Source organism: Muscardinus avellanarius (genome assembly GCF_963383645.1).
Source record: "Muscardinus avellanarius genome assembly, chromosome: 10".
NCBI classification, from domain to species: Eukaryota; Metazoa; Chordata; class Mammalia; order Rodentia; family Gliridae; genus Muscardinus; species Muscardinus avellanarius.
This window is the reverse complement of record NC_137796.1, coordinates 988,512-1,004,912: the sequence shown is the minus strand read 5'-3', so window position 1 is coordinate 1,004,912 and position 16,401 is coordinate 988,512. Positions and strand designations below refer to the sequence as shown.

Genomic DNA, 16,401 nt, shown 5'->3' with positions numbered 1-16,401 from the left:
AGACGGAAGGGGCGGAGCCGGGTCGACTGTCACGTGACGCGACGCTCGGCCTCCCAAGATGGCGGTGTGCATCGCGGTGATCGCCAAGGAGGTGCGTCTCCGTCTCCTCCATCCACACGGGTTCGCGATCCTTGGCCACACTGAGGGGCAGGGCGCAGGTCAGCTGCCCGCAGCGTGCGGGACCGGTCCCAGTCCCCTGAGTCTGCGGTTCTTCCTCCCGCAGCCTCCGCCTGCCTCTCGCTCCCTGCCCACAGTCCCAGTCGCCTCCTCCAGGGCTGTTCAAACACAGATCGGCTCGCGTCGCGCCTCTGCCTCAAGTCTGCTTAGGATAGCGTGTGGACACTCTGGTTTAGGGTCCCCTCCCCAAGCCGCTTGCAGCCACCGGCAGCCCCAGGCAGGCCCTGCGCTCTCACCTGGCCCTCGCCTGCAGCCCACCCGCTGGCTGGCCGCAGGTTTTCTTTCCCGCGGAAGCTCTTCCTGAATGCTCAGAAGCGCCCTCTGCGTGGGGCCCGTTCCGTGTTTTTCCCTGAGACTGGCTTGGGAGGCCACCAGGATGTGGCGGGTTGAACGTCATCATGGCCTTTGAGCACCTGCCACAACTTCGCACTGACGGGTTCTACTTAGGATGATCCATCATCAGTTAAAGCTGTCATAAGTCAAAGTGCATTTAATACCGCGATAAAGGAGCCATTCTGAGTTGGGGATGGATTCGGGTCCATTCACAACTTGTTCTCCAGATCGCTGTACTGCCCAGTGCTGAGCAGGAGCCGTGGGCCACGGTGTGGGAGAACCCGGGAAAGAGCTGCTGCTCCTGTGTTGAGACAGCCAGCAGCGCGCAGCCAGGCTGAGGGGACCTCAGAGGCTTAGCGTCAGGGCCTCCGGTTTGCATGGTGTGTTGGCAACAACAGCATTCTTGGGGCTGTGCTGGGATGGCCCCGCGCTGAGAGGTGGCCAGGGGAGAGCGGCCCAGGAGGGGGAGCGAGCCACCAGGGGGCAGGCCCAGTTGGCAAGCTGTGCGCGAGCCCATTTGCACGAGTTTTCTCTTTTCTGCATGCTCCCGTGGTGCCCCTCTCTACATGCACACGAGTGTGCGTAGATTAGATTGGGCCCTGGAAGGCAGTGCCCACCGCTCTGCGGAGATTAAGCGGTGGCGTTCAGGGGTGAGGGCGCAGCCTCCGGTGGCCGGCAGGCTGCAGGCGCTGGCAGAGCTGGCTGGGCGATTTCTTTTCAGTGCACCCATCCCTTCTTGCAGAATTACCCGCTGTACATCCGCAGCGCCCCCGCGGAAAGTGAGCTCAAGTTCCACTACATGGTGCACACGTCCCTGGACGTGGTAGATGAGAAGATCTCCGCCATGGGGAAGGCCCTGGTGGACCAGAGGGAGCTCTACCTGGGCCTGCTCTACCCGACAGAGGACTACAAGGTGTATCTTTTGGGCCCTGGCGCCACACCTGTGAGCACAGGGCGGGCTTGAGGACACACTTAAAAGAGGTGAAGCTGGGCACCGTGGCACATGCCTTAGTCCCAGTACTCTGGGGGCTAAGTCAGGAGGATTGCAGGTTGAGTGAGGCCTGTGCTCAATAGCTTAGAGACCCTGTTTCAAAATGAAAGTAAGAAGGGCTGGGAGAAGCCGGGTGTGGTGGCCCACGCTTGTAACCCCGTGCTTAGGAGGCTGAGACAGGAAGATTGTAGTTTGCGGCCAGCCTCAGCTACTTAATGAGGCCCTTTGCAACTCAGTGAGACCCTGTTTTAAAAAAAAAAAAAGAACAAAAAATAGCTGGGTGTGGTGGTGCACACTTGTAATCCCCACGCTTGGGAGGAGGAGACAGGAGGATCGCGCAGGTTCTAGGTCAGCTGCGCTGGCTTAAGAGACCCTGTTTCCAGATAAAATAAAAAACATAAAAAATAGGTCTGGGAGCATAGCCCGGAGGTAGAAGGGTTTCCAGGAACCCCAGTACCACCAATAAATAAATAAATAAATAAATAAATAAATAAATAAATAAACAAACAAACAAACAAACAAACAATAGGGCTGGAGGTATAGTCAGTTAGGGGATAGAATGCCCATAAGTTTCATCTTCAGTACTGCAAAAAAAAAAAAGAAAGAAAAAAGAAAGGAAAGAAAGAAAGAAAAGAAAAGAATGGCTGGAGCATAACTCAGTTGTAGAACCCCACTGGGTTCAGTCCCTAGTAGCACAAAAAAAGAAAAAAGAGGAAACTCATAGGACAGGGAATGGTGCCGCCTGGTGCTGAAAGGCCTCTAGTCCTCACCTCCCTTTGGGAAGAGCAAGGCTGTAGCTCCCCGGAGAGCGGGCGGGGAGCAGTGGAGAGGAGCGGGCCTCCTGCGCCCTCGAGGGGCTGCCGCCTTCGGGATGTTTGTTTCATTCGCTTTGTTGTGAGGTCCAGTCCCTATGGCACTGGAAACTCCCAGCCAGACCCTGGGATAAGCCGCTGGAGACCTTGGATTCAGAGGCACCCCGGGGTGGTGAAGAGCCAGTGACGCCGTGCTGTGTCCTCTCGGGGGGACTCTGCCTTACTTGTGAAAGTGCTGGTTTTGCAGTTAACTCAGAAAGAGGGCAGGGTGAGGCATCTCTAGCCCCCAGAGACCCAGGGTGTGCACGTCGGGTGGGGCTTCGCGTCCCCAAGGCCGGGTCTCAGAGCCTGAAGTGTCTGCAGGACCGCCCGGCCTGGGCACTTCTGTGGCTCGAGGCTGTCAGGCTTCTAGTGAGGGCCCCTGGCTGGCAGGCTCTTGGCGGAGATGCAGGGCGGCCTTTGGTGTTACTGCAGCCCCGGTGCTAAAGCACCTTCCCTAACCAGCTGTGCAGATACGGCTACGTGACCAACTCCAAGGTGAAGTTTGTCATGGTGGTCGACTCCTCCAACACAGCTCTGCGAGACAATGAAATTCGCAGCGTAAGTGCACGGGACCTGAGGCCTTGCCTGGGGGTGGGTGAGCGGTTTCATTTTGCTCCTGTTCCTCTTTATTTTTTTGGTTCTGGGGATGGAACCTAGGGGCATTCTACCTCTGAGCTACACCCCCAGCCCTATTTTTTCTTCTTTATTTGGAAATGGGGTCTGAGTTGCATAGGGCCTTGAGTAGCTGAGGCTGTCCGCGAACCTGTGATCTTCCTGTCTCAGCCTCCCAAATGCTGGGATTACAAGCATGCGCTACCATGCCTGGCTTAAGTTTTTATTTTGAAACAGGGTCTCACTAGATTGATGAGAGTCTAACGACTTGGCTAAGGCTGTTCTTGAACCTGTGATCCTCCTGCCCAAGTTCCCAAGTACTGGGATCACAGGCATGTGCCACCACACCCTGCTTATTTTTTACTTCGAAACAGGGTCTAAGTTGTGGAAGGCCTAATTGCCGAGGCTGGTCGCAAGCCTGTGGTCCTCCTTTTCAGCCTCCCAAGTGCTGAGATGACAAGCGTGTGCCGCCACGCCTGGCTTGCTTTCCCCTTTGTACCATGCCAAATTGCTGGGCAGCCCAGAATCTGCTAGTCACTGTGTGTCTGTGGCACTGACGTCATCGCTGGGTCTGTTTCAGATGTTCCGGAAGCTGCACAACTCCTACACAGACGTGATGTGCAACCCCTTCTACAACCCAGGGGACCGCATCCAGTCCAGGTGGGCCGTGCGCCGCTGGCCTGTGTGCGGGCCCACCCATGAGTTAAAGCTCCTGGAGCTGAGGGAGCCAGCTCCGGGAGCCAGTCTCCTTAAGGGCAGCAAAGCCCTGCTTCTCCAAACCACCCCGACCGGCCTCCAGGCCAGCGCAGACAGGAGGGGGCAGAGGCTGCTTGGCCTCCAGGTGGGCACAGAGCCTGCGAGGCCGAACTCGTGCCGGTGGCCTCCAGGAAGGAGGCGCGCTCCGGTCCAGGCCTGTTCTGCTTGCTTGTTGAATTGGTTGGGTAGTAACTCAGCTGCAGGTATTTTTTTTTTTTTTTTTACGTACTGGGGATGGAACCCAGGGCATTCTACCTCCAAGTGCCACCCAGCCCTGCTTGCTGGGATTCATGACCTGGGCTCTCAGTGGAGTTCACTTCCCCGACCCCGGGGGAGCCCCGAGCGTTCTGGGGTGCATGGTGGCACGTGTGGTTTCTGCCAGCGGAGGAATGGCGGCCGGAGCCTGCCCTTTCTGAACTGGCCCACTTCTCTCCGCAGGGCCTTTGACAGCATGGTGACCTCTATGATGATCCAGGTGTGTTAGGCAGGAACTCTGCTGCTGCACACCCTGAAGACAAGCCTTCTGCTGAGTGTAACATGTGCCGCAGGACGGGGTGGCACCTTGGGCGTGGTGCCCCACTAAAGGCCTTGTGAGACAAGCCCCGCTGTGTCCTTCTGTGTCGGAGGGCTCCCTGAGGACCTTGTAGGGACAGAGGCCAAAGGGGCGGGCGTGGCCACAGCAGGAGGCGGGGGCTGGAGGACGGGTGTCTGCCTCACGGCGGCTCTTGCTGGTCCCCATGTTGGCTGAGCACGTGGGGTTCTGTAGGGGTCTCCAGCCCGCACAGCTGTGGCGGGGGAGTGCTCTGGACCCAGCCTCTTCGCCTCATGGACCTTAACTAGTGGTCAGCTACCGCACCTTCCTGACACCAGGAGGGGCGAACTCAGAGCCCTTTTCCTGTCTGCTAGTACCGAGGAAGTCAGGCAATGCCTGAGTTAATAGTCAGGCTGCTGCCCCCAGACCCGCTTCCCCGAGGACCACCAGGATCTCCCTCAACACCTGTGCAGCCAAAGTCCACTAAGGATCCTGACTGACCAGGATTGAGGGCCAGCTCCTCCTCTGGGTCTGGGACCGGGGTGGCCCTCCAGTGGCCTGGCCTCCCCAGAGCTCGCCAGCTGGGGACTTTCTGAGCCCCCGATGCCACAGGGCTCGCAGGCTGTTCACATCAGCCATCAGGGGAGCGCCCATTAGTGATTTAACTGCAGTCAGGGGTCCATACCAGGCCAACTGAAGCCTGGCCCGCCTCCTTCCAGCTCTGAATGTAGTTGGGGTGCAGGGGCCCCATCTGCAGGGAGAAGCCGAACGCCTGCTTTCATTGGGACAGAGTGCCCAGAACAGGAGGCTTATGCCTCCTGCACTGACCAGGCCCGAGCCAGGTGCCGCCCAGGTGAGGACAGACCGGTGGTGCCCCACAGTGCCCTGCGGAGTCTGCTCCAGAAACAGACCCAGAGTGAACACACGCCCAAGACCGGAGAGGAGGGAGACCTGCTGCCATGTGCTTTTAAAAGATACTCAAATTTAATAATTTATGCTTTGCTATAACACACGTGTTTCTATTTTCCTTTAAAATGAGTTAGTTGAAGAGTGGTTCCCAACCCCCACCCCTCCGGCTCCCCTCCCGGAGCCCAGGTCCTGCACCGGCCGTGGACTCAGGGCCACAGCCTGGGGGCCCAGGCATGTTGTAGGGCCCGGGGGGGCGGGGGGCTTCCAGCCACCCAGACCCGGTGTCCAGACCAGTGGTCCTGGGATGCAGCATTGGCTCCCGACCCCGGCCTTGGCGACCAGGCCGCATCTTCAGTATGGGGAGAACCACAGTGGGGGTCTCCCTCTGGCCCTGCACGGGGAGGAGAGCGCAGGTAAGAGCCTTGGGGTTGGGGGACACGGGCCTCAACCCAGGGATCCAGGGCCATCTGGGGCGCCATGCCATGGCTCCCGGCTTCCTTGGGAGGAAGCCTGGGCTGGAGCTACCAGGTATCCTGCACTCGTCAGGAATACCAACCCTAACCGCAGCCCCCACCCTGTCCCCAGTCGAGCGCCTTGCACCCCGAGGCTATCTGCATGCCGCAGAGGGTCCCTGCGGACCCAGGCCCTGCAGCAGAGGGCCCTTGTGGACCCAGGCCCTCAGGGTGGCCCGGAGCCCCTGCTGCCCCACACAGCCCCACTTACCGGTTCCGCCCACGGGGTCTGAACCGGGGCCTGCCCTGGAGACTGCCTGGTGGGAAGAGCGCCGCCCTGGTGCCCGGATGCACCCGCAGGCCCCCGCGGTCCGTGGAGCTGATCCCTGGGAAGTTGGTCCTTTTGGGCAGCACCTGGAACCAAGGCCATACCAGTCCCTGTCCCCACCTGCTCCCTCCAGTGCCACCCAGAGCTGGGCCTTGGGCACTGGCCTTGAGATCCCACCCAGGCCTATAGTGCCTGAGACCCTCACCCGGTGCAGCACAGCCGTGGGACCTGCCCCGTCATCAAGGCCTGTGTCTCTGGATGAATGCCAGGGTGCCCTTGTGGAGTGGGGGCTGGCCTGGAGGGGGCACTGCCCCTGCCACACCCGGGCCAGGCACAGCCCTGGCCGAGGGGCCTGCCACATGCACCCTGGCCATGCAGACCAGCGTCCCCGGGCTGTGTCTTGGGTAGGTGGTCCTGGCTCTGTGCCGGTGTGTCAGCAACCCTAAGGATCCCCAGGCTAACGTAAAGGAGCTCTCAGCCTAGAGACGCGGGGTGCCAGAGACCCACCTTGATGGTGCGGCCCCGGAAGATGCTCTCGTGCAGATCCACGGCGGCCTGGGCGGAGCTCTGGGTGGCGAACTCTACGTAGGCATAGCTGTGGGGCAGGCGGAGTGAGGGCCAGCCCACCTGCCCTGGCCCTGCCCCGCTGCCCGGCAGCCCGGCCCAGAACCCACCCTTTGGGGTGTCCGGAGAACTTGTCGCACAGGATGGTGACCCGGTAGACCTCCCCGCAGTGGCTAAAGTGAGCCTCCAGCTCCTCAGCTGTGCCTCCATAGTCCACCTGCCCCCACACACGGCCCGCGGTGGGTGTGGGCCCCCATAGGGGCCGCCTCCCTGGAGCGCGTGGCAGAGAGGGCAGGAAGGACTGCGGATGAGGCCCTGGTGGGGTGGCCCTGAAGCCTGGCCCCGGACACCGGGGTGGTGAGTGGGAGACCTCATGCCTGCGGGTCTCAGACCAGGCCTGTGCCAGGCTCCTTAGGTGGGTGCAGGGTGCTAAGCCTCCCGCGAAAACGCCGAGTCCAGGTCACACGGAGAAGTCCAGCCATGGACGGCAAGGCTGTGTCCTGGAGGGGACAGTCTGGCGACTGGTGCCAAACCCCACCTCCTGCTGCCCTGGAGGCCCTTGAGTTCGTAACCCAGACATGCTCCCTCTAGTCTCACTGCCAGCCGGGAGACGCCGCCCCCCCTTGGGAAGGGCACTGTGGCCACCGCCTGGTGCCCACCCAGGGGCTGGGCCCTCAGGGGATGTGCCCCTCCGCCTGCCCCCCGACTCACGTTGCCCACGTAGATGGATCTGTGGTCAGCTTCCACCTTCTCCTTGGGAGTCCCCAGGAAGGGGCAGCCTGTAGAGCAGGGCCTCAGGACCAGCAGGCCTTGTGCTGGACACCTCCCATCTGGGCACTCCTCACAGGCCCAGGGGCTCCCAGAAAGACTGTTCCCAGTCCATTCGGGTTCAGAGGCGGGGGCCCGGCACTTGGAGCTGCCCGTCCAAGGACTGGGGGAGTGGTCTGGCTGCCTTTGGGAACAGGGTCAGCAGGGGCCCCTGGCTCCTACCCGTGGTCTTGGGGCTCAGCAGCGGCCCGGCCCCGGCACCCTCCTCCTCCCAGGACTTGTCCCTGGCATGGGGAGGCTCCGGCGGCCCCTCGGCCTGCTCCATGGCCCACAGTTTCAGCTTGATGGCTTCCAGCTCCTGCCGACAGGCGCCGGTGGTGAGCCCAGGGGCAGGCAGCCCGCGGGCCCACGCAGGGGGAGGGCCATGGCCCAGGGACAGGGACAGGGATGTACTCTTTCCAGAAGCTGCAGGCTGGAGCGGCCCTGTGATCCCCACGCAGGGCCCCTGTGCCTCGCTCCTCCTCCCCAGGCAGGGAACTAACCCTGACCCTCCCCTCCTAACCAGGCACATCTGTTGCCCCCCAGGGCCCCAGCCACCTCCACAGGCGCTACCTGGTCAGGCTGCGGGCACTTGGCCAGGCGCTCCAGCTCCAGCAGGGACAGCGGGCAGCCTGCATCGCCATCATCATCAGCGGCCCCTCTCTTCTCCCTCCCGCCCCCATCCTCTGGCCCCAGCGGGGTCTCCTCAGTCCTGCTCCAGGCCCCCCAGCCTTGGGCCTCAGGGTCAGAGGATACCGCCTGGAGCCAGGCCTTGGTCGGAGGCGGGAAGAGAGTGGGGCTTAGGGAGGGCCACATGGGTGACGACGCAGGCCGGGCCAGCGAGGTCTCTTGCCGTTCAGCTCCACAGTCCGCACCTGCCCAGCCTCTGGGTTTTAAGCCCGCCCCGTGACAGCTGTTCTCACTAGAAGCACTTAGGAAGCCTCCCTGGCTGGCCGGGCTTCCTGCCCAAGGGCCTGCAGACCCCACCTGCCCTTCGTCCTGACCTGGCAGGCTCCCCCGCGGCTCGCCTGTGGACAGGAGTGTGGCCGAGTGAGCCTGGGGAGGGCCCGCCTTGCTGGGGCAGCGCGGCCCCCCGTGAGCCCACTGTGCAGGGCCTGAGCAGGCTGTGCCAGCGTGCGGCAGCGGGCAGGTGCTTCCGGTTGCGGATCAAAGCCGGCTTTCAGGGGAGGCGGTGTTAAGGGCTCCTTCACTGACCAGCTGGCCCCGGGTAGGATCTGGGGCCCAGAGGAGAGATGGCACCCTCTGTTCCTGCACCCCAACCAGCCCCAAGGACTCACATGTACTTTCTGTTCCCTTACCCATGCTGTGGGCAGCGTCTGGTGGGAGCCACTTTTTTGGGGGGTTGCATTGGGGTTTGAACCCTAGAGGCCTTCTACCTCTGAGCTACACCCCCAGCCCTATTTTATTTGGAAATGAGGCCCCATCAAGTTGCTGAGGCTGGCCTCAAGCCTGTCATCCTGTCTCAGCTTCCCAAGTACTGGGATTACAGATCCTTTGCTTTACGGGAGACCGAGTGCTGTGGTTGGATTGTGTGCAAGTGGCCCTTGGGGGCCGCAGGCCGTTCCCGTGGAGTCCCACCCTCAACCGCCTCTTGCTCCTGGACACCAAACCTGGGGCCACAAAGCCTGTGCCCATCTTCCCTCTTTCCTCCAGGTCCCCGAGGGACCCATCTGGGGCCTGCGGTGGCCCAGCTCACCCTGGCCTCATTCTGGCTGCTTCCTGAGCCTGCCCCAGGGGCTCAGGCCAGGCGTGACTCCACTGTCAGCTCCGCTGCCGTCTCCACGGTCTCCCCATCCCAGCCCCATGGCCACGCTTCTCTGCCACTGCCCCCAAGCTGGCGATGGCATCTCTTCCTGGGAGCTGAGGCCAGGGGAGCCCAGGGCAGGCCTAGGGCGGGGCTGCTCTGTGGGCAGAGGCCACGGGTTGGGTTGAGGTGGGTGACCCTCCTGCTGAGCCCCTCGGGTGGGGCAGCTCAGGGGACCTGACCCCGCAGGGTCCAGGCAGAGGACAGGCTTTGAAGTCATCAAGTCACCTACAGGGTCCAGTTGTCCAGAGCCCCTGAGGTGCAGCCTTCCAAGGCTCCACTCGGCCCGACCGCGGGAGCTGTGGGTGGCTGTGGACACCGCCGGGTACCTCCCTGCCATCGTTTACCCATGGGGAGGAGCAGTCTCTCTCTCCTGGCTCAGCGTGGACCCCGCTGCCTGTTTGGTGTGGAATGGGACCCAAGCACGTAGGAACAATGCTTGCTTTATTACACAGTATAGGAGACCAGGTTGGCACGTCATGGCGCCCAGAGGCCAAAGGTACAGTGCAGCGGGGACAGTAGCAGAGGGCGGCACCCGGAGCGCCAGACGCCTGGGGCTCGCGGGGCATAGCTTTTTACAAAGAAAACCCCACACTCTGGCTCAGCTTCTTTGGGGAATGAAAATAGACGAGAAAGGGGTGGAGGTGAGCGAGTATGTCTTGCATGACTGTTTTGCGTCTACAACCTGCAGTGCCGGCCCCTGGGTAGCAGCCCAGGGGCCAGCTAGGTCCAAACAGAAGGTACAGCAGGTGAGCAGGATGGAGTTTCCCCGGGGGGGCCGGGCTTGTCTGTTGGGGTGAGGACGTAGGCTTCTTCACGTCATCTGCCTGGGAGAGGCGTCTGCAGGAACAGGCGGTCCCCTCTCCTCCTCTCTGGGCACATGATGTCAATCCCGGAGCCTGGCCCCAGCTCATTTCAGAAAATGTAGCCCGTGGTGGTAGCCCACAGGGTAGGGCAGGTGGAAGGGGCCTGGGCCTGGCCCTACAGGTTCCACACGACGCCCCCTCCCCTGTTGGTCCCCTCTTTGGGCAAGATGAGAAGGGCTGAACTCTAGGCCGTGAACCCCAACAGAGATGGCAACGGTACCCCAGATGTCCCCAGGAGGAACAGGGCCAAGGGAGGCCCATGTGGCTTGCCCTCTGCTCCTGGGGGTGCCTCCCTCCTCTGGGCACTGGCCCTGGACTTGAGGAGAGCGTGCCTACCCCTCAGTGGAGGGGCCTCGCCAGGGAAGCACTTGCCCGGGTTGGGACCACCTCCCAACACTCCCGGGCCCAGAGCTGTCTCTGGCCACGGAACCTGCGGCGTCTTGGGGGGCGGAGGGCTGCTCCCACAGGCAGGCTCCCTTAGGCAGTCCTGATGGCCCGGGCGAGCAGGGTGGAGACCGTGTGAGGACGCGGGTGCCCCGGGCTGGGTTCAGAGAGGAGGTCGGTGACGCTGCCCTGGTGATGGGGAGGGATCACTGTGCAGCTGGGGCGGGGACCAGAGACACAGGATGGAGAAATGGGACAGAGGGTGAAGATTGATGGGCAGAGCAATGGACACACAGACAGAGAGGCAGGTGGCCGGCCAGATGGCCGGGTGGGTCAGGGGTGACCTAAGGGGTCCTGGGTAACTGTAGCTGGGCGGAGGGAGGGCAGAGCGAGGGCAGATGGGAGCCAGAGCTGGGGCTTTGGTGTTGGTTTGAGGCTCTGTCTGTAAAACTCAAGGACAGGAGACACTGGGGCAGGGAGGTAAAACTGCTGTTCATACGGGGCCAGGCCCTGGGAGCTGCGTCTCGCAGAGCACGTGGTTTGTGTGCTTAGCAGTGGCTTGCAGGAGCAGAGCCGGGCACACACGCCTGCTCGGTGGTCTGCGAGCTCGAGGGGGCGGCTGAGGGGCTCCGAGCAGGGGCTCTCCCCAGGTGCTCCTGCATGGACCCTCTTTCCTCAGCACAACACCCTAGGTACGGGTGGCAGGTTGAACTTTAGGTCTGTGGTGTTCAGCACCACTGGACACACAGCTCCTGTGCCCGTCCCTTCCCCATAGCTACCAGGTCTGTCTCCACGTGGGACTGGATGGGGCCTGGACAGCGACCTACACTAATGCACGGGGCCTGGCTTCTCCAGCGCCTCCTTGCCTGGCCTAGGTGATCCCACCAGCACGCCCCGCTGCGGTCTCTGGGCCTCAGCTTCCCTATGAAAGCCCCCATGCCACCCTGGCGCCACCCTGACCACAGAGCCATGGGCCGGCCCTCCAGCCTCGGTTTCCATGTCCCACTAGTTGAGGTGGGCCTCGCTCTGGGCAAACAGCACTAAATAGGGATCTGTAAGGGTGACCTTCCCACCGCTGGCCACGTGCCCAGCCTGAGGCTGGCCAGGCTGGACCTTGCCATGTGGTACTGCCCCTGGCAGGCCTGCTTGTCCCCATAGAGAGATGGAGCACAGGGAGGGAAAGGAGGTGATGCCCCAGGTGAGGGCCCCCCAAGACTGCCTCAGGCTGGCTGCCCCACCTGGGAGATAGTGTCCACCTGCAGGCTGGGACCTGGGTTCCTTTTTTTTTTTTTTTTTTTGGTGGAACTGGGGATGGAACCCAGGGGCATTGTACCTCTGAGCTATACCCCCAGGCCTATTTGTTATTCTTTATTTTGAAATAGGGTCTCACTGAGTTGCAAAGGTCCTCACTAAGTAGCTAAGGGTGTCTGCAAACCGCGTGATCCTCGGGTCTCAGCCTCCCAAATGCTGGGATTACAAGCATGCACCACCATGCTTGGGACCTGTGTTCCTCACCCAGACCCACAGCCTCAACCAGGCCGGTGTCTCCAGGGACCAGCTCACCAGCCACCACCTGCGGCCTCCAAGGCGGGCACCATCTCCTTCCAGAAATACGGCGCCCTCCTCTTGCTCTGAGGCCCTGGGCTAGCTGCCCCGCTCAGGGTCCAGGGCTGCCGATGCAGGGTGAAGTGGCAGCTCCCTACGAGGGAGTCAGGACCCCTCTGTGGTCCTGCACCAGTAGGTCCAGCACTTGTGAGAACTGGCAGACTGGACGTGGGCACATGGCTTCCCTGCATAATCCAGAGCCGAAATCCCACATGGGTCCTTGCTCTTTGAAACACATGAAAGCACTCCTCCATCAGCCCCGAGGGTCCGCAGCTCGGGGTGGAGGTGGCGCCGCCACCTGGGAACCTCCTGGAGGACAGAGGCTCTACCTTGACCTTCAGATGAGGCAGCCTGCAGGCTCAGTCCCGTCAACCACCTCACCAACCACAGCGCCCCGCGGGGCCGCCGTTCCGGTTCCTTTAAAACCCATCTCCTAAACTTCACACACTTGCGTGGTCTCTCCTTATTCTTTTATTTGGCAAACATCTCCTCTGTGTTCCCACCACCATGGACACCATCATTTGGATCTCTGCCACAACTGAGCACATTCACGATGGCATGCGCTGTCTTGGCCCTGGGAGGGGCCCTCTGGGCTGCGGGGAGCCGGGTCCCCTTTGCACTCCTTCTTGGTGGTTTGCAGCGGTGCAGGGCAGCATGGGGTCGGGCCCGTGTCTGCGCGTCCCCATGGTGGGGGCTTCTCCCCTCACTTCCTCTTTGGGTCCTGGAGGAGTGGGGTGGGGGAGGGCGGGAGTAGGTGCCAGTGTGGGGAAGACCTTGCCCATCACCCCCGGGCTGGAGACGGGCCTCTGAGCACCCAGATGGGACACATGGTTATATACAGCGAGCAGGAGTCTCCCAGGGGAGCATGGGGTGCATGTGTGCCCCACAAAAGCTTGCAGGAAGGGAGAGGAGCCGCTGCGAGACGCTGGGGTTGGGTGGTGCTGGGCTAGGACGGAGGTGCGGCGGCCGAGAGAGGTAGAGGAGGAAAACACCGAGGCGTGGGACTTTCAGAGCAGTTGCTGTCTCCTCCCGCTTGGACGAGCAGTCAAGGATCAGTCGGAAAGATTGTCACGGTTCTGTTTGGAAGCGTGCTCTCTCTGGGAGGAGCCCGTTAGCACTTTTCGCGAGTGGACGATGAAATGTGAATTCACGGAGGGTGTGGGGACCGGCGGAGGCGTCGTGGGGCGAGGGGACGGGCGCCGGGGCCCCTCGGCGGCCTCTGCCCAGCGAGGGAGCTGCACGCCATCCCGACGCGGCACAAGGCTGTGTCCGGTCGGACCCGTACCCCAGCACCCCGACACCCCAGAGTCACGAGCAAAATGAAAGACCAACATCTGAACGAACCCAAGGTGGAGCGGAGCAGAGAACGGACGCTTTGGCAGTGACAAGAAAGTCTGGTTCTGAGTCCTCGTGTTGCTCTTCGGATCTCCCTTGGAGCAGAGGTGTGTGCGGTATCCTTGGCTGGCTAGCTGGCAAGGTAGTCTACAGGTGCGCTTCCTTCGCTTGTTTAAAAACCTTTTGGAGTTTTACTTAAAGCCGAAGAAAGAAAACAAAGAAAACACACACAAAAAACCCTGAAACCAAAGGTACTTCTCTGGCCGGAAGCCGAGCTGTGCCACCGTCCTGCCGACTCCTGGGGCGGCCAGGACGATGCAGGAGCTCAGGTTTCCAGCTGTAAAAGTCACAGCATTTCCCCTTTTCACCCGGAAAGGGCGGACCCGCCCCCAGTTTTCATCGTCCGTTTCCAAGTAGTAGCTTCTTTGCCAACAAAACAAACCCCCTTCCAATTTCTTCGCTGAAAATATAAGCCACCAATTAGCTTGTTTTCCACTCTAAAGGAAAGGAGTGGAAGTCAGAGGGACAGACGGGGCGAGGGGCGGTGGACGGGTGGTGAGTCGTCGAGGCGGGTAAGGGCGCGCGCGCCGAGGCCGTCCGAGGTCCTGGCGGGAGCTGTCAGGTAGCTGAGGCAGCGGCTCCGAGCGGCTTTTGTTGGTTCTGGGTTTTCTTTTGGAGAAGCAGTAGCAGCAGAGACTCCCGCGGCAGCTCCGCGGGGCAGGTGGCTTGGGCCAGGCTAGCCGGCAGGCGAGCAGGACACGGCGTCCGGGGTGTCAGGGTCCAGGCAGGTCAGCGGGGCACCACAGCCTCCGGGGGACCAGGAGGGCCGGGGGAGCCGGGGCGGGAGGGCCCTGCGGAGCCAGCCTCGCTGGGGCTGGTGGTGGCATCCGGCCGCCCGGGCAGCGGGTCGGTCACGGCGGCGGCGGGGCCCTGCAGGCTCTGGCCGCACACATGGTGGTGCCGCTCCCAGTCCTTGTGCTGGCAGAAGGAGCCGCAGTAGCGCGCCGTGTTGCAGCCGCTGCACGTTTCGCTGGCCTTGCGCCCGCAGTTCCAGCAGCTCTGCAGGTGAGGGGCAGAGGCGCCGGTCAGGGTGCGCCAGGCCCCAGGTGCCCCCACACCCTGCTGGCTGCAGAACGGGGACTGTGAGCCCTCCTGAAGCCGTGCGGACCCAGCCACAGTCTCCTCGAGCAAGACCCTTTATGGCGCTTGGTGGCAGGGCGGGCAGGATGTCCGCACAGAGTGGGATGCCTGCTGCCTCGCCTCCTCCCAGGGCCAGCTAGAGCTCCCCAGGAGGTGGGCAGCGGAACCGGCCCCAGGAGTCCACCCACCTCGTGGCTTTGCTTCCAGGCTCTGTCCACCCTGCTGCCCCTGGCTCGCGGCTCCAGCCACACCGGCCTGGAGGACCTTCTGCCAGGAGAGACAGCCATGGCTTGCTTGCCTCTGCCAGGTCTCTGCTTAGTTGCCACAGGCCAGCGAGGGGCTCCCGGGCTCCCACCCACCCGGCTCCCACCCACCCACTTCCTGAGACACTAAACGCTACACCTCTGGGCCTTCTGGGCTCCCTGGCTCTGAGACCTTTGACTTGGCCTGTCTTCTCAGCTATGGTTGAGAGAGCTGGGGCAGAGACGCGGGCTTGACGGACTCCGGCCCCTCTCGTCCCCGGGGTCAGCCCAGTCACAGGCCCTTCCCAAAGGGCGGCCGCAGGACCTCCCTGCCCAGAGTCCCTCCTTCTGATGTTTCTGCTGGTTGAGTTCCCAGGCGAGGGGGAAGTGGCCGCTCCCACCTGGCTGATGCAGCCCGGCACCCAGACCACAACCCTGACAACCTTCCTGCTGTCTGCGTGCCAGGGGCTGAGCAAGGGGCTGCAGAAGCCCTCGGTGAGAATGTAGGCTTCGTCCTCAGCAGCCCAGGGACAAGCCCCCATCCCCTCCACCCTCAGTTTCTGCATCTCTACAAGGGAGCCCGCGGCACCTTGCCAGGCTGTGGGCTCTGTGCTAATGGCGGTGTAGCAGGCACGGCGGGCCCATCCATCAGCTGTGCTGACCACCATGGCCACCAAGCAGACAAGCTCGCCTGGTCCCCAAGGCTGCACAGCTGCTGGGTTCAGCCCAAACCTGGCCAGCCCCGGGCCGCAGCCCGGCCACTGTGCCCTGGAGGCCGGGAGGGGCGCAGCGCGGGCCGCCCTACCTCGCTGGAGTCCTCCTGCTGGTTGATGACAGTCAGGGCATCCTCTGAGGCCTGGCGCTTGGCCTCGGCCAGGGCCCGCTCCATCTTGGCGCGCTCCGTGGTGATGAGCTCGTGGGCTTTGCGCTCCGCGTCAGACACAGCTTTCTGCAGCTCCGACATGGCCTGCCGCTTCACCTCATTCACGGCCTCTTCTGTAAGCATGGACGGGGCGGCAGCTGAGCAGCTGTGCGGGCACACAGCCTGCCCGAGGCCACGCGTGTGTACACACAGGTGCACGTGTATGGCTGTGATCAGCCTGTGCAGACAAGGACGTGTGCACAAGCGGGGCCCGGAGGGACAGAGAGCGTGGGTGGGCTCTGAGCTCGCTGCTGCAACGCCCCCCAAGGCTGGGGCCCCAGTGCAGCAAGGTCGGAGGCGGGCCTCGGGGAAGCCACTGATGATGGGCTCTGACCTCATCAGCGGGTCAACCCTCTGACAGCGGGATGGGCCACGGGGAGGCCAGACGTGGCTTGAGGAGGCAGGTGGCTGGGGCGATCTGCCCAGGCTCCTCTCCCCTGCTCTGGGCCGCCATGAACGGAGCGGTCTCTGTCTACTCTGCCTGCCCGCCGCGATGTGGTCTCATTTCAGATGGAGACCAGTGGAGCTGGCTGACCATGATCTGACCCCCTGAAACTGCGAGCCAACGTAAATACTTCCTCCTCCAAGTCGTTCTTGTCGGGAATGTTGGTCACAGTTATGAAAAGCTGACCAACACGGAAGTTAGTATCAGAAGTGGGGCTGCCGTTGTGACTAATCTGACCATGTGGCTGAGAAGCCCAGGAGGGATTTGGAAGAGTTTGGAGATGTGGGCCAGGGAAGCTCTAGACTGCTGTAGGCAGAGCTTA

At 62.3% G+C, this 16,401-nt stretch overlaps 3 protein-coding genes across 4 annotated transcripts in view; 1 reads left to right on the top strand and 2 right to left on the bottom strand.

Annotated features, from left to right (window-relative positions):
• Window positions 1-58: 58 nt before the first annotated feature.
• TRAPPC2L (trafficking protein particle complex subunit 2L) lies at window positions 59-4,207 on the top strand (the record flags this gene model as incomplete). Its single annotated transcript, XM_080702320.1, has 5 exons — window positions 59-91; window positions 1,253-1,425; window positions 2,826-2,913; window positions 3,548-3,627; window positions 4,162-4,207. The coding sequence occupies 5 exons, from the start codon at window positions 59-61 to the stop codon at window positions 4,205-4,207; spliced, it is 420 nt and encodes a 139-aa protein (XP_080558446.1).
• Window positions 4,208-4,436: 229 nt separating this feature from the next.
• On the bottom strand, window positions 4,437-8,131 carry PABPN1L (PABPN1 like, cytoplasmic; the record flags this gene model as incomplete). The annotated part of the gene is made up of 10 exons (XM_080702857.1): window positions 4,437-4,508; window positions 4,941-5,006; window positions 5,084-5,149; window positions 5,324-5,513; window positions 5,888-6,030; window positions 6,452-6,539; window positions 6,619-6,725; window positions 7,220-7,287; window positions 7,499-7,634; window positions 7,889-8,131. 10 exons carry the CDS (start codon window positions 8,129-8,131, stop codon window positions 4,437-4,439), a joined length of 1,179 nt encoding a protein of 392 aa, XP_080558983.1.
• Window positions 8,132-14,119: 5,988 nt separating this feature from the next.
• The window catches only part of CBFA2T3 (CBFA2/RUNX1 partner transcriptional co-repressor 3), a gene marked incomplete at both ends in the record, with an annotated part of 65,281 nt that continues 62,999 nt past the window's right edge, over window positions 14,120-16,401 (bottom strand). For both annotated transcript variants that reach the window (XM_080702702.1, XM_080702703.1), the window contains 2 exons: window positions 14,120-14,389; window positions 15,518-15,708. In XM_080702702.1, coding sequence (XP_080558828.1) covers window positions 14,120-14,389; window positions 15,518-15,708 — 461 coding nt within the window. The remainder of the gene's footprint in view (window positions 14,390-15,517; window positions 15,709-16,401) is intronic.